The sequence below is a fragment of the Erinaceus europaeus genome, chromosome 1 (genome assembly GCF_950295315.1).
Source record: "Erinaceus europaeus chromosome 1, mEriEur2.1, whole genome shotgun sequence".
NCBI classification, from domain to species: Eukaryota; Metazoa; Chordata; class Mammalia; order Eulipotyphla; family Erinaceidae; genus Erinaceus; species Erinaceus europaeus.
Genome location: NC_080162.1, coordinates 3309008 through 3331123, shown reverse-complemented (window position 1 = coordinate 3331123; position 22116 = coordinate 3309008). Strand labels below are relative to the sequence as shown.

At 48.8% G+C, this 22116-nt stretch overlaps 1 protein-coding gene across 1 annotated transcript in view; it reads right to left on the bottom strand.

Moving 5' to 3' along the window:
* Positions 1–2366: 2366 nt before the first annotated feature.
* SGMS1 (sphingomyelin synthase 1) overlaps positions 2367–22116 on the bottom strand; it is a 30985-nt gene continuing 11235 nt past the window's right edge. The window contains exons 2-5 of the mRNA XM_007520754.3: positions 19886–20003; positions 10587–10740; positions 5763–5929; positions 2367–4165 (exon numbers count right to left, since the gene is read on the bottom strand). Of these exons, the coding sequence (XP_007520816.1) occupies positions 3986–4165; positions 5763–5929; positions 10587–10740; positions 19886–20003 (619 nt within the window). The 3' untranslated portion in view covers positions 2367–3985. The remainder of the gene's footprint in view (positions 4166–5762; positions 5930–10586; positions 10741–19885; positions 20004–22116) is intronic.

The window sequence follows — 22116 nt, the reverse complement described above, 5'->3', positions numbered from 1 at the left end:
CCCAGTTTTACCCCCCCCCCCCGGCTCCCCACCTGCAGGGGAGTCGCTTCACAGGTGGTGAAGCAGGTCTGCAGGTGTCTGTCTTTCTCTCCCCCTCTCTGTCTTCCCCATCTCTCTCCATTTCTCTCTTTCCTGTCCAACAATTATGACAACAATAATAATAACAATGGGCAACAAAATGGGAAAAATATCCTCCAGGAGCAGTAGATTCATAGTGCCGGCACTAAACCCCAGCAATAACCCTGAGGGCAAAATAAATTAAGACTAGCAATGCATTTTTTTTTTTTCCAGTGCTGCACATGCCAGGTGCGCTTCTGCCCAGCCCCAATGCATTCTTATTTTATGTGGCATCATGACATTTGCGATCTCAGCTTACGTCTGCTTGGGATTAAACTGGTATTAGCCTTCAGACTCCAGAAGCCATTCTCTCAACATCTCAAGACGTGACGTTTCTGCTACCAAGTCGGTTTCCCAGTAAAAGTTCTTCTACCAAGTTATCTCACCACAGGTGGAAATTTCTGTCACTGGGGACCCTTCTTGAAGAGCCTGAGAAAGCTCACTGGATTTGGGGCGGATGGAGCAGGCCAGCCAGGATGGAATCCTCTCAACAGAATGTTATCACTTACCAGCTGCATGCCTTTGCAAGTTCTTAACAAACCTTGGTGCCTTCCATTCAAGTGGGGATAACAGTTACATCTTCAAGTTGTGTGGGAATTTCCACGATAGGACATGTAAAGTGGTTAACTGGTAGTAAGAACAACATTAAAAAGTTATTTCATGGGGGCCAGGCGGTAGCACAGCGGGTTAAGCGCAGGTGGCTCAAAGCGCAAGGACCGACTTACGGATCCTGGTTTGAGCCCCCTGGCTCCCCACCTGCAGGGGAGTCGCTTCACAATCGGTGAAGCAGGTCTGCAGGTGTCTGTCTTTCTCTCCCCGTCTTCCCCTCCTCTCTCCATTGCTCTCTGTCCTATCCAACAACAGCAACAAGAATATTAACAACAACAACGATAGACAACAAGGGCAACAAAAGGGAAAAAATGGCCTCCAGGAGCAGTGGATTCATAGTGCAGGCACCGAGCCCCAGGAATAACCCTAGAGGCAAAAAAAAGTTATTTCATGTTTTTGGTTTAGCAAGCAACACCTTTCCTCATTCAAGTAGGTGTTATCAAGTGCACTGTGATTTCTTTAACTTTTTTTATTAATTTTTATTTATTATTGGACAGAGACAGGCAGAAATCAACAGGGAAGGGAGAGAGAGAGAGAGAGAGAGAGAGGGAGAGAGGGAGAGTGAGAGGGAGAGAGAGGGAGAGAGAGGGAGAGAGATCTGCAGCACAGCTTCACCACTCGCAAAGCTTTCCCCCTGTAGGTGGAGACTGGGGGCTCGAACCTGGGTCCTTGAGCACTGTAGCATGTGTGCCCTACTAGGTGTGCCACCACCTGGCCCTTCATATACATATATATTCCCTTCTGTTGCCCTTATTGTTGTTATTGATGTCGTTGTTGTTGGATAGGACAGAGAGAAATGGAGAGAGGAGGGGAAGACAGAGAGGGGGAGAGAAAAACAGACACCTGCAGACCTGCTTCACCCCCTATGAAGCGACTCCCCTGCAGGTTGGGAGCCGGGGGCTTGAACCGGGATCCTTAAGCTGGTCCTTGCGCTTTGCACCATGTGCGCTTAACCCGCTGTGCTACTGCCTGACTCCCTATTATATATATATACATATACATATATATATATAATTTTTTAAATGTTCTTTGGCATTATATCAAAGACTACTAAAGTACCATTAATGTGTCTCATATTTCCCCTTCATTCCATGAAACTGAAAACAAAATGATTACTTTCAATTACAGGGAGTGAAAGCTCAGTCTGTATTTTTATTTGAGAGTTAGTGAAATCAAAATTGTCAGAAAACAGTAATCTACAGCTCGAATTTAACTTATATATGATCATTTTACATTAAAATAAATACTCAATTGGTGGATTAGAATACAAGAAAAAAATAAATCTGATTACCAAAGACTCCCTTTTAAAATCAGTGTATAAGTTCTAAAACTCAACTTTTTATCTTTTTGACTTTTTTTTGCCTCCAGGGTTATTCCTGGGGCTTGGTGCTGGCACTATGAATCCACTGCTCCTGGAGACTGTTTTTTTCCATTTTATTGGACAGGACAGAGAGAAATTGAGAGAGGAGGGGGAGACAGAGAGGGAGAGAAGCATCCTATCTACAGGTGGGGAGCGGGCTCGAACCCAGACTCTTGCGTGCTTAAGTGGGTGTGTCACTGCCCCGTCCCACCATTCCTGATGCTCAGAGGCTTCATTTAATGGCCTCTACGAAGATGAACACATGAGAAATAATAGCCAGTTATTTTAAGTATCAGTTTTTATTAAAAAGTGCATTTTGATTAAATTATGATCTAGTTAAGCCATAAGATATCAGTATACTCTCTGGAATAATAACTTTACAAAGATTTAAAACAAACAAAAGTTGAAAAGCTTTTTTTTTTTATTTCCTTCACCATTATTGTTTTACAATACAAATATCACCTTGTGTATACACAAAAACCCAAAAAAAAAAAAAAAACCTACAGAAGATAATTCTGCTGCATGTAAAATTCAGGATGGACACATACGCCTCTTCATTCTTCTGAAAAAACTATTTTGTTCTCCAGATTGGCAAGTACAGAATGCTTCCCATGACATACTTTCGTTAGGAGGAAAACTTGGGAGTTACATGCAGTTTCTGCACAAGTATATCTTAAAGAAATAGATCTCTCTCTCTTTTTTTTTTTTTTTTTTTGATGTTCACCAACAAAATCATCATGAGAGTATAGATAACTAGAGCTTTCAAGTTTTAGTTAAGTGATCGTTTTCAAAACTCTCTTTAAAAAATATTCATGGCTGTTTTCATTGTTATTGTCAAAATTGAACTACCAAGTAGGCGGTAAAGTAATACAAGTGATATATATACGTTACAGTCACCTGCTCTATGTGGGAGCAGGGCAGGCTTCCTCACTCACTCCCCGCTCCTCAGCTCAGAGGAAACTCGGTTGAGAAACCGTATGCAGCCTCTGGCTTAGCTGAGCGAGAGATGCAAAATGCAGTAGTGTACAGATACGTGTATATCTTCGTGGAATACTTCATTTTAAATAAGAACAGTTAAGGTAGCCTACTGACCATACAATCGAGACAGGAAAGGCACTAGAAACTTAGACAAAGTTCTCTCCCAAGTAGCATCTTTAACTCTCTTCTCTCTGACATGTAAAAAATCTTGAAATTTGGTGTTTAATAACATCATTTTGAAAAATAAAGTTAGGAAATACTTAGAAAAGTCGCCTTATAACAGAAGCTTTCTCCTTCTTCTTATTTTGCTTCTTCTCCTTTTGCTTCTTCTTCTTCTTCTTTCCTTGTTTGCACTTTTTGACACACTCTCTCTCCTGATTTTCACAAAACCCACCATCACCAAGCTTCTCTCTGTCGGTTATTTTTATTTTAAGGATGGTGCAACAGGTAGAAAGATTTCAGAATCAAAGCCCATTCAGGTGCTTAGAAACCTTCATAGACACGTCTGCTAGAAAATGGCTTACAGCCCAATCTTTGGGGCAAGAGCTATGAAAAGTATGTTTTCCCAAGAAAAAATATGTTTTATTTCCAGATGTGCCTGGAAAGACCAGAACTTACGCTATAAAAAGCTTACAGTTAGGCTGTTTGGTCAGGTACAGAGGAAACGGGGTGACTGCAGGTTATGAGAACCCCAAACGGGTGGAGAGGAGACGTGGAGAGGGCGTGATAGATTCAGTTTCCTTTATTAGTGTCCAACGCGGGTCCTTTGGAGAGAAAAAAAGATCACAGTGCTGACCAGGTAAAAGTCAACGGGTTAGGTCAAGGTAACTGTTGAGAGAACGGGACTGGGGAGGTGTTTGCTTTATGGCATCTTCGTTCACCGAGTTCTTAGCACTTTGGACGGCTCTTCTTTCCCTGGTGTTATGTGGCGTTCACCAGCCGGCTGTATTTCACTTGCCTACTAAGGTGGACTCCTGGCCAGGGGAAGGGCCAGTGGTAGGATCGAGGTACGATTCCTTGCACGTTCTTTTCAAAGTACTGAAATGGCCTGTACCACCACACCCTGGCGAGGAGGTTCATCTGGGAAGCTTCTTTGAGCACCTAGGGTAACAGAGAAAGGAAAGACACTCAGGAAGGATATCTGGTTAGTCTAGCCCCCTTGGGAGCACGCACACATTTCTAATAAGCTTTCACTTGAAGTCCAGATATATATATATATATATATATATATATATATATATATATATATGGCCTCCGGGGTTATTCCTGGGGCTCGGTGCCGGCATTACAAATCCACTCTTCCTGGCGGCCATTTTATTGGACAGGACAGAGAGAAATTGAGAGGGGTGGGGGAGGTAGAGAGACACCTGCAGACCTGCTTCCCCGCCTGTCAAGTGTCCTCCCTGCAGGTGCAGAGCGGCCGCTCCAACCAGCGACCTTGCGCTTAGTACCAGTACACTTAACCAGGTGTGCCACTGCCCGGGTCTCCAGGTTAAAATATTTTCCAGGTTACAGGTCACAAAGGATGCTAGACTTGACCCGAGTTCACCGCACCTCCCGGCTTTAAACTCATACTGCCATTCCATTGGCATAGTCAACTAGGGACGGATTTCAGAGGTGAGGAGAGACAGCCGCAATGGAAATCCAGCAGCGGGGAAGGGGGGAGGGTGGGGGGTGGTGAGAGACACTCTCCTGTGTCTTGGCAAGAACGGCGTCCTTACTAACGTTTGCTTTAGCGGTGATTCAACATTATAAGCGACAGCATGAATTCTGCTGACTAGCCCTTGTGAGGAGCCCAAGAAGCCAGTCAATTCTTTGCCCCTTTACCTGCTCCACTGTGTCTGCCGACACCAGGCCAAGAGCAGCAGGGGTTAAAAGTCACAGAATGTGAGCTCAGATCTACGGGGATGCAGAGGTCACACAGGCTCCTAAGCTGAATGTGGGACTCAGGTTACATCAAATCGATGGGGTCAACAATATTTATACCCCTTCCCCATGTTTGGGAGCTACTCTCTTCCCTCATCCAGCTTTCTGGTCCTTTTTCCAGCCATGACATCATCTCCCCAGACAATAACTTGCACCTACCTGCATATCAGATTTCAGGCTCAGGGGGAAAAAAGAAAAAAAAAAAAAACTAGTATAGCCACAGGCCTTTTGGAATATAACTAAAATATGCCTACTAGCTATCTACAAAATGGAGGACACCCCCCAACACTTCATCTGCACTATCCCAGACTTTAGGTCCATGATTGTTCAACAACTTGTTTGGCTTTGTATGTTAACTCTCTTTTCAGCCACCAGGTTCCAGATGCTAGCAAGATGCTGACCAGACTTCTCTGGACAGACAACCCCACCAGTGTGTCCTGGAGCTCTGCTTCCCCAGAGCCCTGCCCCACTAGGGAAAGAGAGAGGAGGCTGGGAGTGTGGATCCACCTGTCAACACCCATGTTCAGTGGGGAAGCAATTACAGACCCAGACCTTCCACCTTCTGCATCCCACAATGACCCTGGGTCCATACTCCCAGATGGATAAAAAATAGGGAAGGTAACAGCGGAGGGGAGGGATATGGAGTTCTGGGGGTGGGAATTGTGTGGAGTTGTACCCCTCTTATCCTATGGTTTTGTCAGTGTTTCCTTTTTATAAGTAGAAAAATTTTTTAAAAATGCAAAAACAAAGCCAAAGGCGGCGGAGGGCTTACTTGTTGATTGGCCATCGTGTGGTACCACCAGAAGAGTCTTGTGGTGATGTAGTACGCCACCACCACGTCCACAGTGTAGTGGTCGTGCGCTAGGAGGATGCAGAAGACCCCAACCACGCTGAGAAGCCAGCAGCTCCAATGGTACCACCAGAGTCGCCGGGGAGAATCTGCAGAGACAAGGGGCGGCGAGCGGTTACTGGAGAGCCGCCGCGTGTACCCAGCCACGCCGCCTTTACTGATATTTCTGGATTGACTCAGCCTGCCTCTTGCCTTCTGGGGGGATTGGGGGGGGGGATAGTATGGAGAGAAGAGTGTCGGGTTGCGTGGCAGGGGAGAGAACTCGACCTGGGAGCTGACCTGGGCTGCTGCTTACTCAGAGACACGGGAGAGGAACCGGGAACTCTTGGCTGAGCGGGAACGCAATGCAATAATGCCTTTTATTGATCAGGGAAAACGCTTTTGTATCTTCTGAGATGGAAGTGGCAGGTCGGAAAAGGAAATGGCTAGGAGAGGGGGCGGAGAGGAAAAAAGAGGGAGAAGGTAGCAAGATTCTGTCTAACTTGCGGGGGTTAAACCAGTGCCCTGCAGGCAGGGCAGGTCTCAGGCAAAACAGTGATTATGTAAATAGACCACAGCGTCCAGCAACGCAGCGTGGAGCAGGGGGGAGCTGGTGTAATGCCCAACAGGAGAGCAATAGAGCCTGAGCTAGCCAACCCAGGCCTTTGGCTTCCATCCATTTTTTTTTTCCTCCAGGGTTATTGCTGGGCTCAGTGCCTGCACCATGAATCCACCACTCCTGGAGGCCATTTTTTCCCCCTTTTGTTGCCCTTGTTGTTGTAGCCTCGTTGTGGTTATTATTATTGCCACTGCTAATGTTGTTCGTTGTTGGATAGGACAAAGAGAAATGGAGAGAGGAGGGGACGACAGAGAGGGGGAGAGAAAGCTAGACACCTGCAGATCTGCTTCACCAACTGTGAAGCGACTCCCCTGCAGGTGGGGAGCTGGGGGCTCGAACCAGGATCCTTACACTGGTCCTTGCGCTTTGCGCCACGTGTGCTTAACGTACTGCGCCACCGCCCGACCCCTTAATCTTTTGTTAATTTTTTTTTATTTGCCTCCAAGGTTATTGCTGGGGCTCAGTGCCTGTAGTATGAATCCACTGCTCCTGGAGGCTATGTTTTCCTTTTCTTGCCCTTGTTGTTGATATTATTTGTTGGTCATCATTTTTCCTTTGGCTAATTCTGCTTCTGTTTCTATCCGTGTTGATCATCACGCCAGATCCCCTGCATTGCTTGACGCTGTGGTCTATTTACATAATCACTGTTTTGTCTGAGACCCGCCCTGCATGCAGGGTATTGGTTTAATCCCCACTGGTTAGATGGAAGCATGTTACCTCCACCCTCTTTTTTGCTCCACCCCCTTCCCTAGTCATTTCCTTTTCCGACCTGCCACTTCCCCTTCAGAAAGTATAAAAGGCACTTTTTTCTGATCAATAAACATTGGACTGCGTTACTGCTCAGCCACGAGAGTTCCTGGTTCCTCTCCCACGTCGCTGAGAAAGCAGCAGCCTAGGTTGGCTCCGGTCAAATTTTCTTCAACCCCAAGAGCACATGCCCAGGAAGAAATACCCTCAGGCTAGCCCGGCAATTATTATTGTTGTTACTGCTGTTGTTGTTGTTGGATTGGACTGAGAGAAATCGAGAGAGGAGGGAAAGACAGAGACGGGGAGAGAAAGACAGACACCTGCAGACCTGCTTCAGTTGTAACAAGTTGGCTAGGTCCCTCCCAGTAAGGATCATGTATTGATCCAGAAGTAGTGGTTTTTGCATCAAACATTGGGTGCTGGGCGGTAGCACAGCAGGTTAAGCGCACATGGAGCGAAGTGCATGGACTGACTGGCGCAAGGATCGCGGTTCGAGCTCTCCGGCTCCCCATCTGCAGGGGCGGGGGTCACATCACAAGTGGTGGCACATCTGGTTAAGTGCACAGGGTGCAGTGCACACGGACCCAGGTTCAAGCCCCCGGTCCCCTATCGGGGACCGGAAAATTATGATGCATTTTCTTTTAACAGAAAAGCATGGAGAAATATGTCCTGAGGCCAGGCGGTGGTGCATCTGGTTGGGCTCACACACTACGGTGTACAAGGTCCCAGGTTCAAGCCCCTGGTCCCCGCCTGTAGGGGGAAAGCTTCACGAGTGGTGAAGAGGGCTGCAGGTGTCTCTGTCTTTCTCCCTCTCTATCTCCTCCTCCCCTCTCATTTTCTCTGTCTCCATCCAATAATAAATTAAAGAGAGAGGTTAACAAGATGGCACTGCAGAGCAATTACTGAGCTGTTGTAAATGTCAGGACATATTTTTGTTTTTTAAATATTTTTATTATTTATTATTGGATAGAGACAGAGAGAAATTGAGAGGAGTAGGGGAGACAGAGAGGAAGAGGAAGACAGAGAAGACACCTGCAACCCTATTTCACCACTTGTGAAGCTTTCCCCCTACAGGCGGGGACCAGGGGCTTGAACCTGGGACCTTGTACACCGTAGTGTGTGAGCCCTGGAACCAGGTGCACCACCGCCTGGCCTCAGGACATATTTCTCCATGCTTTTCTGTTAAAAGAAAATGCATCATAATTTTCCGACAGCTCAGTATATCTCAACAGCCATTCCACCTTGCTAATTAAACTCACGGCTCATGGCATGCTAGGATGTCTACTTCCTAATTCATTTCCCATTAAAAAAAAAATTCATGAGAAAGACAGAGACAAGGGGGAGGAGGAGAGGTGGAGAAAGGAGGAGAGAGAGGTCAAGGGGAGTGAGCCCCTAGCATATGGAGTGAATAGTGAAGCACACACACGGCCAGCTGCTTCCCTGCTGAGGCCTTTCCTGGGTCCTCCCCAGCTTGTTCTCACGACTGTCGCCGCTGAATTCAGCACGCAGCACGCAAGCCTCAGAAGGCCGCACGTGCTCCCAGAGCACCGTGACAACAGGCCCCGGGCTCCTCCCTGTGCTGCTAGCAGCTCAGGCTTGTCTTACTCATCTTTCTGAAAAAATGCCTGTTTAATGCTCTAATTCTTTCTTCTGAAATTTTGCTTATTTTTTTATTACCTTTATTAGATAGAGACAGCCAGAAATGGAGAGTTAGGGAGAGACGGAGAGGGAGAGAGACAGAGAGACACCTGCAGCCCTGCTTCACCACTCAAGAAGCTTTCCCCCTGCAGGTGGGGGCAGGGGCCTCGATCCCAGATCCTTGTGCATTGAAACAGGTACACTCAACCAGGTGTGCCACCACCCAGCCCCAGTGCTCAGATTGTTTCTAACAGTAAAATGGGGAAGACAACTGAACTTTCCACAAGCAAAGAAAGGGATAAATGGGGCCCGGGTGGTGGCGCACCTGGTTGAGCGCACGTTACAGTGCACAAGGACCCAGGTTTGAGTCCCCAGTCCCTACTTGCAGGGGGAAAGCTTTACAAGTGGTGAAGCAGGGCTGCAGGTGTCTCTCTGTCTCTCTCCCTCTCTGTCACCCCCTTCCCTCTCAGTTTCTGGCTGTCTCTAGCCAATAAATAAATAAAGATAATTTAAAAAACAAGAATGGGATAAATAATATTTGCTTCATTTAATGCTGTGAGGTACTAATAATTAATGTGAACCAGAGCCTCACATCTCAAAATATGAGAGAAAAAAGTCTCAAAAGACCATACCTGTATGGTTACCATCTCAGTTGTTACCGTATCCGTATCGTGGAAACAACTTATGTAAATATCATCTCCACACACTAAACAGTAGAACAGAAGTAAACAAATGCAAGGGAATAACAGGGAAACTGAGGGGGCTAATCAGATCACCAGTTTGCTCGCTTTCCTGAGGATTACCTGAGGCCTATGTAGCCAATGCCAGCAGGTGTGAAGTCTGAGGACTGTGTATGAGAGTCTGAGTTATTTTTGTATATTCCAAGCACACTTCTAAGGGGAGTCCCCCATTCTTCACGATTTGGTGCCCCGAAGCCCCCGGCAGCTATGAGCTGGGGTACCCCTGGCCGCCACTGTAACTCCCCCCCGATGTCACGTGACGGAATGTTGAGTGAAGACACCCTGGCCAGCTGCCACCCAGCTAAGTCTGGCACCGGGTCTAGGGGCCATCCTGAGATTCCCTTCCGGATCCTCCTTGCAACTGTGACACACACTCACACACACACACACAGACACACAGACACACACAGACACACACAGACACAGACACACACACACAAGACACACACAGACACAGACACACACACACACAGACATACACACACACACACAGACACACACACACACACACAGACACACACACACACAGACACACACACACACACACACACACCGACAGTCAAACTGACACTTCCTTCCTCCCGCACTGACTTCCTGGACTTCTTTTTGCCTCCAGGGTGATCACTGGGGCTTGGTGCCAGCACTATAAGTCCACAGCTCCCAGTGGACTTTTCCTTTCTTTGTTTTACTGGATAGGACAGAGAAACTGACAGGGGAGGAGAGATAGAGAGGGAGAGAGAAAGACAGACACCTGTAGCCCTGCTTCACTGCTTGTGAAGCCCCCCCCCCCCCCCCCCCGCAGATGGGGAGCCAGGATTTCGAATCCAGGTCCTTGCACTTCATGCTGTGTGTGCTTAACCCGGTGCACCACCGCCCGGCCCCCCCTGGATTTCTTGATCTACCTGGGCCTGGTGGTGGGCCAGATGCTATTCTCCTAAAGCCTCCTGTCTCCCTGGAGCATTTTCCAGAGCCTGCAGGTGATGGCAGGCGGGGAATGGTCGCGGAGAGGTGTCCTGGACTTACACTCTTTGATGAACAGGTAGGTGAGCGTGAGCATGACGGTGTGGCCGCTGTACAGATAGTCTCCACACATGTTGTGAGAGCCCGTGATGGACAGGCCGCCTCCAGCAATGAGCTTCATTATTCTCCGTAGCTGGGCTTCCCAGTCTCCAAAAAGCTGGCGGGGAGAGAGAAAACGAGATGCGTGGTAAGTCCACGGCCAAGGCGCTCTGAGGGTCGCATTTAAGCTCCGCGGTGTTACGGTCGACAGGAAGACGTTTTGGCCTCTGTCCCGGTTTCTGGCAGAGATTTTTATAACCTTTGGGATTTCCTGGGAGGTACAGATACCATTTGTTATTTATAATAAGCCCCTCTGGACCAAACTGGAGTTCAAGGGAATAAGGTAATTTTAGAAGAGTGAGAACTTGAGAAGGACAGATCACCGAACCCACAGGGATTTAGCCAAAGGAACGCCTCTCTGAAGAGCTCTGGACACCCAGTCTCGTAGCAGCAGTTTGTAATCACCAAAACTTGGGAGTGACCCAAGCAAGTGTCCCGTCGAGTGGTTAAACAAGAAAACCTGGTCTCTATACACTAACCAACTGTTAAAACTGATGGAGTCGTCTCCTTTGCGTCATCTTGATTAAAACTGGAAGGTTTCAGGGCCGGGTGGTGGAGCACCTGGTTGGGCGCTCGTTACAATGCGCAAGGACCTGGGTTCGAGCCTGCAGTACTCACCTGGAGGGGGGAAAGCTTTCCAAGTGGTGAAGCAGTGCTGCAGGTGTCTCTGTCTCTCTATCTCTCTCTCCCTCTCTAGATTTTGAGCTCTCTCTATCCAATAAACAAGTGAAAATTAGAAAAAAAAAATTTTTTTTTCAGCAGTTTGGAAGACATTGTGTTAAGTGAGATAAACCAAAAGGAGAAGGGCAAATATCGAAGGAGCTCATCTCTAAGTGGGGCCTAATCATTAGGAAGAAAACCACGCGAACCATGAACTGAGCATGGAGCATTGCGTCAAAGCAAGGAACTAGGGAAGGGGCGGGGGACTGTGGGGGCTGGATGCAGAATGTGATTATATGCAGGTGACAATGAGTACATTGTATTGTGTTAAACCTCCCCCCCCCCCAAAAAAAAAAGAAGTTGGAAGGAAGGAGGGAAGGAAGGAAGGAAGGCTGGAGCTTTCAGCCTCACTCATCTCCACCCACTAAGTCCAGAGAGTCAAGACGGCTGCAGGTTGAATCAAGCCAGGACTGCCGACGTGACCGATCGTGCCTCTGTGTTGCAGCCCAGCTACGAATCCCAGAGGTTGGCGCTCAGGGGGCTCCCAACTGGGTGAGTGAGCCAGAATGACATGCCCTGGGAAGGGCCTGTGAACTCTGCACCTAGTCCCTGCCTTTTGTCTCGGTTTTGCCTGGATACTCCTGACCTATGTGCTTTGATTCGGAATTGTTCGTCAAGGAAGTACAAAGCGTCCCTGAGTTCTAAAAGTGGGTCAGGCCAATGGGTGAATCTGAGGAGGGTCAGCCAGGGAGACCTTCCACTTATAACTGGTCACTGGAGGGCACAGGTGTGTTGTGACCCCAGCAGGAGTTTGGGTGGGCGCCATTTGTTGTTACTTAACTTAAGAAAGGGGTTGGGAGTGGGGGGCTGCTGTGGCACGTAAAAGGGTTCACAATGGGACCTGGTTTAAACTGCTGGTCATTACTACAGGTCTCCTGCATTGCTTGCCAGCTGTGGTCTATTTACATAATTGTTGTTTTGCCTGAGACCCGCCCTGCCTACAGGGTATTGGTCCCAGGTTCAATCCCCAGCACCACCACAAACCTGAACTGAGCAGTGCTCGGGGGGGGGGGGGGGAGTTAATATTATAAATAAATAAATAAATAAATACTCTAAATATTCTAACACCACTATGTCACTTAGAGACCTAAGAGTATAGAGAAACGACATGCACAAATAAGCTATGAAGAGAATTCAGCTACAAAGTGTCAGAAAGTTCAATTAAAAGACAATAAAAGGAAAATGCTAAAATAGGGCTAGGGCTCCTGCACTGCTGGTGGGAATGTCAGTTGGTCCAACCTCTGTGGAGAACAGTCTGGAGACTCTCAGAAGGCTAGAAATGGACCTATCCTATGGTCCTGCAATTCCTCTCCTGGGGATAGATCCTGAGGAACCCAACACATCCATCCAAAAAGATCTGTACACACCTATGTTCTTGGCAGCACAATTTGTAATAGCCAAAACCTGGAAGCAACCCAGGTTTCCAACAACAGATGAGTGGCTGAGCAAGTTGTGGTCTATACACACAATGGAATACCACCCAGCTATAAAAAATGGTGACTTCACCATTTTCAGCCGATCTTGGATGGACCTTGAAAAATTCATGTTAAGTGAAATAAGTCAGAAACAGAAGGATGAGTATGGGATGATCTTACTCTCAGGCAGAAGTTGAAAAACAAGAGCAAACACAAGCAGAACCTGAACTGGAATTGGTGTATCGCACCAAAGTAAAAGACTCTGGGGTGGGTGGGAGGGGAGAATACAGGTCCAAGAAGGATGATAGAGGACTTAGTGGGAGTTGTATTGTTATATGGAAAACTGAGAAATGTTACGCATGTATAAACTATTGTATTTACTGTTGAAGGTAAAACATTAATTCCCAATAAAGAAATTAAAAATGAAACATAATAAAATAGGGCTAGGGGTCTACTGCTTTCTTAGAAGTCTTTTTTTTTTTTAATGAATAAGCATGATCAAAAAAAAGTTAAGCTTTGGGGACCAGGCAGTGGCGCATCCAATTAAGTGCACGTAGTATGAAGCGCAAGGACCTGCATGCAAGGATCGGGGTTCGAGCTGCCAGTTCCCCGCCTGTAGAGGGGGCGCTTCACAAGTGGTGAAGCAGGTCTACAGGTGTCTCTCTCAGAGCACCACCCCAGAAAAAGCACCTGTTAGAATTTATCCTGCTTCTGGCGTGAGCCCATTATTATGGGAAGAGCTGCCAGATTTGCCCTTTGTAATGAGCAGCTGTGATTTCTTTTTCTTCTCCAGTTTTTTTTTTCTTTTTATTGATGGATTAATTGTTTATAGTAAAGTTGTTGACACATGGGTAAAGTCATCTCAGCATCACAGATGCCTGTAAAACAGTCTCACCCCCAGCCTAGGTCCCCATCCACCATCCTGTACCAGGATGGTCAAAGAACACTCCCTCCCTCTCAACCCCCTTCCCCCACTCCCTACCCAGAGTCCTTTGCTTTGGTGCAACACCCCACACCCAGTCCAAGTTGTGTGCTTCCCTTTTCTATTCTTGTGTCTTAAATTCTGCCCATGAGTGAGATTATCCCATCTTCATCCTTTTCTTGCTGGCTCCTCTCACTTCACAAGATTCCCTCAAGTTCCATCCAAGATGAGGTGAAGAAGGTGACTTATAGTCACAGAATGGGAGGCGATCTTTCTCTGTCATGCATCAAAGGGCAAAGCCAAAATCTATAAAGAGCCCAACAAACTGCACAACGACAACAACATGACCCCATCCAAAAGTGGGGAGAGGATATGGACAGAATTTTTTTTTCTTTTCTTACATTTTTTCATTATCTTTATTGGACAGAGACAGCCAGAAATTGAGAGGAAGAGGGAGACAGATTAGATGGATAGATGAGCAGATAGATGATAGGTAGACAGAAGACACCTGCAGCCCTGTTTTACCACTGGCAGAGCTTTCCTCCTGCAAGTGGGGACTGAGGGCTTGAACCGGGGTCCTAGCCACTGTAATATGTGCACTCAACCAGGCACACCACCACCTGTCCCCTAAATTTTTTTTTTCAATGCCTCCTAGCTGTTACCGTGTGTACCCTGGTCATCAGATGAATGAACAAAGGGCACGCTTCTCCTCATCATTACTGCGTACTTGTGAGAACCCATTCTGAGCGACGGTGTTGAAGGGAGAATTAAGTCTCCTAATTATCGGCTTGTATACAATGGCAGAACCAGATCACATTCACATGTCTGTGTTACGTAGGAAATCGTCCTGGGTCGCTCAGACTTCGTCCCCTGTAGTTTAGTGATGATTAAGAGTGACGAGTATTCACCAACTGCCAGGGCTAACTGATGTCTCAAAACGAGTGGATCCTCCAGTTCTGGAGACCGCATCTGATTCTGTTTCTGGACTTGTCATCCACACCCACAGCGGTAATGCCACACAGAATACTATGAATCACAAAGATTCGCTTTCTGTTAGGTTGCTGAAGAGCTCACGACTTTTTTTTTTTTTTTTTTGCATAGAAAACAGAAAAACACAACAACTCTGGTTTCCCCCCTTGCACTTCAGATTTGGCGGTGGTGTTGTCTGTTAGCAGTCGTGGGTCCAGCCTTTTAGATCTCTCGCAGGGACTTGCAGCGTGGCTGAGCACAGGGTCATCACCTCGCCCTTCCCTTTGTAACTACTGATGGTAAAAAAAAAAAAACTGGTGGTAAAACCCAAGTGCCTCTGAACCCCAACTCCCTGCATCAAATCGGTCACCAGGCTGTACTCACTTGACTGCCTAAATTCAGTGGAAATTAGTTTCCTTTCCACCTCTAGGACCTGTGGTTTGTCTTGAAGGTCAGATTACAGCATTTTACACGTTTATCACGTTAAGGTTCAGGTTTGAACCCAGAAATCTTTATAGACATTTTCCACAAAAGCACCTTCCTTGCTCACACCTTAAACTCCAGCACTTAAGTGGGGGCCGGGTGCAGACACAAACACACACACACACACACACACATTATAGGATGCAAGGACCTGGGTTCGAGTCCCCTCTCCCCACCCACAGGGAGAAAGTTTCCTGCATAAGAAGCTGTGCTGTGGGTATCTTTCTTTCTCTCCCTCCCTCCCCAACTTTCCATTCCCCTCTTAATTTCTCTCTTGCCTCTACACACAAATGAAATTGAAAGGTGTATAAAAAAGATTCACTATCCGCTTAATAGATGGTTGGTAAATTATAAGGGAGGGGTGTTCTCATCATCACTCAGGAGGCTGCCTGTTTGGACCCACAATGATGGGACTTTAGGCTCATTCCCACTGCACTGGGCGAGCCTCAGTGTTGAAATGTCTTTCCCTCTCTTTCTGCCTCAGTCATAATATTCCACAAACCGGTAACTTCGGACATCGATGACTCACTGCCACAGACAGTATCTCAGTAGCACTCACGTTCTGCCATAAAACATCCAACACTTTTATTTCTTTACCTCATCCTTCTGCCTGGGATTGGCTTAAAAAAAAAAAAAAAAAAAAAAAACTTCAGTGTGACGAAAGCTATCAGAAGAATATTCTCCTGAAAAAAAAAAACATTTTGTTCTTAGAAAAAAAAAGAATGGAAAATTAACACCCCCTCAGCATAGCCACAGATGCCATGGCAGTCAAATAACCAAGCCTGAGTGCCGAGTATAGTAAGGTTGCTGGCAGCAGTTTCTCTGCTCTGGATCGAGGGAGGGGACATATGAACATTCTCTGAGTCACAACTCATCTTTGGTACCGTGTGCTCTGAGAACTCTGACCTACAAATGGTAGTTTTAACTAATAACTTTTTTTTTGTTTTAAGTACTTCACCTCCTTCCATTTCTGGACAACTAAACACAGAAAGATGACCAAGACTAATGGCAAAACAATGAGAGAGAGAGAGAGAGAGAGAGACGCGGACTAATTTTTGTGCAGAGGTCTGGGTATACCGCTGTTGCTATCAGGAAATTCATTAACTTTTAGTGAGAGGAGGATTTGATTAGACCCACTGGTGACTCAAGTGAGTGTCAAAGTTAACCCAAGTTATGTTTGGGGTTTACTGACAACCAGCTGACGTTGAAGCGGTCCTGAGAAGAAATAAGGCTGGAATAAGCCCGGCCAGGCTCCCTGAAGTTGGAGCCATCTTTAGTTTTAGTGGCGTGAGCTGTTTACACAACGACCTATGTAGGCATAGTGTATTCCTTGCTAAAGAGATTTCCCAATACAAACAACTTTTCCCTTCCCTTCCCTTCCCATTACTTCCCTTTCTTCTCTCCTCTCTTCTTTCCCTTCCCTTCCCTTCCCCCCTTCCCTACCCTTCCCTTCCCCCTTCCCTTCCCTTCCTTTCCCTTCCCCCCTTCCCTTCCCTTCCCTTCCCCCTTCCCTTCCCTTCCCTTCCCCCCTTCCCTTCCCTTCCCTTCCCTTCCCCCCTTCCCTTCCCTTCCCTTCCCTTCCCTTCCCCCCTTCCCTTCCCTTCCTTCCCTTCCCTTCCCCCCTTCCCTTCCCTTCCCCCCTTCCCTTCCCCCCTTCCCTTCCCCCCTTCCCTTCCCTTCCCCCCTTCCCTTCCCTTCCCTTCCCTTCCCCCCTTCCCTTCCCTTCCCCCCTTCCCTTCCCTTCCCTTCCCTTCCCCCCTTCCCTTCCCTTCCCCCTTCCCTTCCCCCTTCCCTTCCCTTCCCTTCCCTTCCCTTCCCCCCTTCCCTTCCCTTCCCCCCTTCCCTTCCCTTCCCTTCCCTTCCCCCCTTCCCTTCCCTTCCCCCTTCCCTTCCCTTCCCTTCCCCCCTTCCCTTCCCTTCCCTTCCTTCCCTTCCTTCCCTTCCCTTCCCTTCCCCCTTCCCTTCCCTTCCCTTCCCCCTTCCCTTCCCTTCCCCCTTCCCTTCCCTTCCCTTCCCTTCCCCCTTCCCTTCCCTTCCCCCCTTCCCTTCCCTTCCCCCTTCCCTTCCCTTCCCTTCCCCCCTTCCCTTCCCTTCCCCCTTCCCTTCCCCCTTCCCTTCCCTTCCCTTCCCCCTTCCCTTCCCTTCCCCCCTTCCCTTCCCTTCCCTTCCCTTCCCCCCTTCCCTTCCCTTCCCTTCCCCCCTTCCCTTCCCCCTTCCCTTCCCTTCCCTTCCCCCCTTCCCTTCCCTTCCCTTCCTTCCCTTCCCTTCCCTTCCCCCTTCCCTTCCCTTCCCTTCCCTTCCCTTCCCCCTTCCCTTCCCTTCCCTTCCCCCTTCCCTTCCTTCCCTTCCCCCTTCCCTTCCTTCCCTTCCCTTCCCCCTTCCCTTCCCTTCCCCCTTCCCTTCCCTTCCCCCTTCCCTTCCCTTCCCCCTTCCCTTCCCTTCCCTTCCCTTCCCCCTTCCCTTCCCTTCCCCCCTTCCCTTCCCTTCTTCCCTTCCCTTCCCCCCTTCCCTTCCCTTCCCTTCCCTTCCCCCCTTCCCTTCCCTTCCCTTCCCCCCTTCCCTTCCCTTCCCCCTTCCCTTCCCTTCCCTTCCCCCCTTCCCTTCCCTTCCCCCTTCCCTTCCCTTCCCTTCCCCCCTTCCCTTCCCTTCCCTTCCCCCCTTCCCTTCCCTTCCCTTCCCTTCCCCCCTTCCCTTTCCTTCCCTTCCCTTCCCCTTCCCCCTTCCCTTCCCTCCCTTCCCTTCCCTTCCCTTCCCTTCCCTCCCCTTCTCTTCTCATCTCTTTTCGTCTTGTCTCTTCTCTTCTTTCTCTTCTCTTCTCGCCAGCTGCCTTGCTGCTAGCACCTGATGCTGACACTACAAACCCAACACTCCCAGTGGCAATTCCTCCCCTCTTTTTTTTTTTTTTAATTTCCTTCCTTTCTATTTTTTTTTTCTTTGACAGGGATGACAGAACTTGAGAGGGAAGGAGGATATAGAAAGTCAAAAATAAAGAGAGACACCTGTTTCACTGCTTGTGAAGCTTCCCCCCTGCAGGTGGGGAATGGAAACTGGACCCTGGGTCCCTGTGCATGGTAACATGTATGATCAGCCAAGTGCATGCCCCCACCCCCAACACAATACATGCTTTTTACATAGGTCCTACGTCATGGAACTGAAAAACGCCCCATGTCATCAGCGACTGCTGAGAGTCCGCATCACTGTGCCCGTAGTGATAGGTAAGAGAGCGTTTCTGCAACCCAGGAGCCACACGCAGGTGCTAGAAAGTGTTTATAGATGATAAAGGAGAAGTGAATGTGGCTTTTTTTTTTTTTAGAAAAGCTGAAGCGAGAATAAGATGGAAAATGCAGAGATGCAGAACTACTGGCAGTGATGAGTTCAATGCTTGGATGACGTACTTTTTTCTTTAAAAAACATTCGATTCAGAGAGAGACAGACAGACAGACAGACAGAGGGATAAAAGACCAGAGTACAAGAGCCTCATACATACAACCCATTTCTTCTACTGACTCCGCCACCTCCCTGATCTTTTGATTCTTTATGTCGGAGTGAAAGAAACAGGTCGCAACACAGAAGCACAGTGTGTGGAGTAAGAAACCAGAGCTTTCTCTGCGTGCGTTAGAAAGAAGGGGGGTAGAGGGTGGGGTGGACACAATAAGCCAAAAACAAAAGTCAAATGATAAGAACACCCCTTAGAAAATATGAAGTGAAAGCTATCGACCTTTTTTTCCAAGGTTCGAAGAGAATGTCTCCTTTTAAGAAGAACACAATTCTCCAAAGGGATGAATGAGACTGGGGTCACGTGCGTGGCTGGCCCGTGCAAGCACACAGGACAGAAACAGCTGTGAAGGCATCGAGTGTTTGCTTCCTTCTCCCCACCATTTCAAGGACACCAGTCGCCCCCTCGTTGTAACACTGAGGCGAACCTTGATAACGAAACCTTCGGTCGGTTTCTCGGAGAAGAGGGGATTCCCGGGTGGATAGACAGAGATCAGAGCTACGGAAAGTGATCTGAAGCCCAGGTAAAAATGGAGGCAGAGCAAGGAATCCGTCGTCTTTTTTTTTTTTAAAGAAAGGCTTCGGCACGACTAGGGAAGAGCCACAGACCAAAAGGTGCCCTTGGAGAGTGCTTGACCTTGCAGGAGCAGGTAGAGGACAGGAGGACACGGGACATGAGGAGACGGAAGTGGGGGAGCCCTGCGCTCTGCTGCTCTGCACTGCTGTCACGGCGAGGGGCTAACAGGAGGAGGGAAAAACGACCCCGGATTTGACCCCAGATTCTCCATCTGGGGGCGGGGAGCGGGGAGGCATGGAAGAGTTTCGGCATCTATGTCAAGGGAGCGGATGGTGTTTTGAAAGTCTGGTGGGAAACCAGAGCGCTACGCCCACGTGCAGAGCTGAGTCGTTCCTGGCACACTGGCTAGCTAGGCCACTTATTTCTCCAGCTGGGAGCTCTGGGTGGGTCTTTTCTGGAGCTTTCCAGAAAGCTGTAGGGGCTGGGGGTGGGCAGGGGCTTGTCCAACCACATTGCTGAGGGTGAGGGCAGAGGGGCATGAGCGTCCCCTCCAGGAGGTGGCGGCGGGGGGGGGAGGGAGGGAGGAAGGAAGGAGCACCTTCTGCCTTAAGTCAAAGGAACCTTGGGCAGGACAAGAAACAAATCAAAAGGGGGGGGGAGATCACGGTGAGGAGCGGTTTACCTTGGGAGAGCAGTTGAAATGCGCACCGGGTACTGGGAGTGTAGTGACATACATGGTAACACATCGGTACAGGTACAGCGTGCCCACTATGCAGAAGAATCTTCTGCTAACAATAGACCTGGAAAAGGCAAAAACAGGGCACTCAGTCACGAACGTCTCCAGCCGCCGCCGCTGAGCTATCAGCGACTCCGCACAGCCGCACCCCCAGACTGCGCGCTGATGTCAAGTCAGAGCGCTCGAACCCTGGCTATCAGCAAGCACGGGTGGTGAGGATTCTGAGAAGGACGCTGCTGCTGCTGCTTCTGCTGCTGCTGCTGCTGCTGCTGCTGCTGATGATGATGATGATGATGATGATGATGATGATGATTTTTTTGCGTTTAGGGGCCCGGGTGGAGGCGCACCTGGTTCAGCGCACGTGTGACAGTGCGCGAGGACCCGGGTTCGAGCCGCCCCCCCAGCCACCCTACCCCCTTCCCACCTGCAGGGGGGAAAGCTTCATGCGTGGTGAAGCAGGTCTGCAGGTATCTGTCTCTCTCCCTCTCTTTTTATTCTCAGTGTTTTATTTATTTATTTATTTATTGGATAGAGACAGAGAGGTATTGAAAGGGGAGGGGGAGACAGAGAGGGAGAGAGACAGAGTGAATCTTTCCCCCTGCAGGTGGGACAAGGGGCTTGAACCTGCAACCTTGCGCATTGCAATGTGTACGCTGAACCGGGTGCGCCACTGCCTGGCCCCCTCTCTCCCTCTATCTCCACCTCCCCTCTCAATGTCTGGCTGTCTCAAACCAATAAACAAAGATAATAAAATTCATTTTAAAACTTTAATTTTATGCATTTGTCTTTTAGTATTAACTTAACCCAGAAGAGTCTAAGGTGCTCTGTACTGTTACTGCCTCAGCTCAAGAGGTCTTAAGCCTGAGTCGATCATGAACTCTGAGTGGTCAGAACTGACTCGGTGCCTATGGGGAAATAAATAGTAGAGAGTGTCTTTTCTGTTATAAAAGGGACCATGTGTGAAAAACCAGAACAGCACTAAAATGAGAGCTAAAATCTCATCTGACGCTTAATGTGCCAAAGGCATTAAGCAATTTTCCCCAGACATCCCAGAGACGGTTTTGCTTAGCTCATTTTGAGGACTATTATGCCAGGAAAAGAGGCCGTCTGGTGATGGCAGCCAGTGCCTTTTTCTCCCCTCTCTGCCGCCTGTGTGGCCCTAAGACAGCCTGTCCCATCTCTGAGCCCCAGCTTCTGTCTCCGCACACCGTGAGCAACATTAGAAGCACAGGGTGGAAAGTCCTGTCACGTGTGAACCGCAGCAGCTGCCGAGTCAGTGCTCGGCGGCTGGCGATGCAGACGGACAGCAAAACCACCAAGAGCTGGAAACAGACATCTTTCCACATCGAGTAGGTTTCAGACTTTCCAGGAAGTTTATCTGCTATACACACGTGAGAAGGTGTACAATGAACTCGACGGCTTCTCTTAGCATCAAGCTCAACGAGTACTTGAGCGGGACTAAGTTTTCCTCGGTCTGGGGGAGACCTGAGTCACGTGCACATGTATACACAGAGAAGAAAGAAATTAAAAACGGGGGGGGGGGGCGGTGCACAGGCTGGCCCCTGAGAATTCTGAAGCCTCACTCAGACACCCTGTGCAGGCTGGTTCTGATTAGTCCAGGAGCACTCCTAGAAGAGTCTGTATCACTCCCGTCTTTGAGAATGAGTGTGTCACTTGTGAGGCTAAGCTCTAATGGCCCAGAGCCTAGCCCCAGTGCCACATGGGAAATGCCCAGAGCCTAGCCCCAGTGCCACATGGGAAGTGCCCAGGGTCTAGCCCCAGTGCCACATGGGAAGTACCCAGGGTCTAGCCCCAGTGTCACGTGGGACGTGCCCAGGGTCTAGCCCCAGTGTCACATGGGACATGCCCAGGGTCTAGCCCCAGTGTCACATGGGAAGTGCCCAGGGTCTAGGCTCAGTGCCACATGGGACGTGCCCAGGGTCTAGCCCCAGTGTCACATGGGAAGTGCCCAGGGTCTAGCCCCAGTGTCATATGGGATGTGCACAGGGTCTAGCCCCAGGGTCACATGGGACGTGCACAGGGTCTAGCCCCAGTGCCACATGGGAAGTGCCCAGGGTCTAGCCCCAGCGCCACACGGGACGTGCCCAGGGTCTAGCCCCAGTGTCACATGGGAAGTGCCCAGGGTCTAGGCTCAGTGCCACATGGGAAGTGCCCAG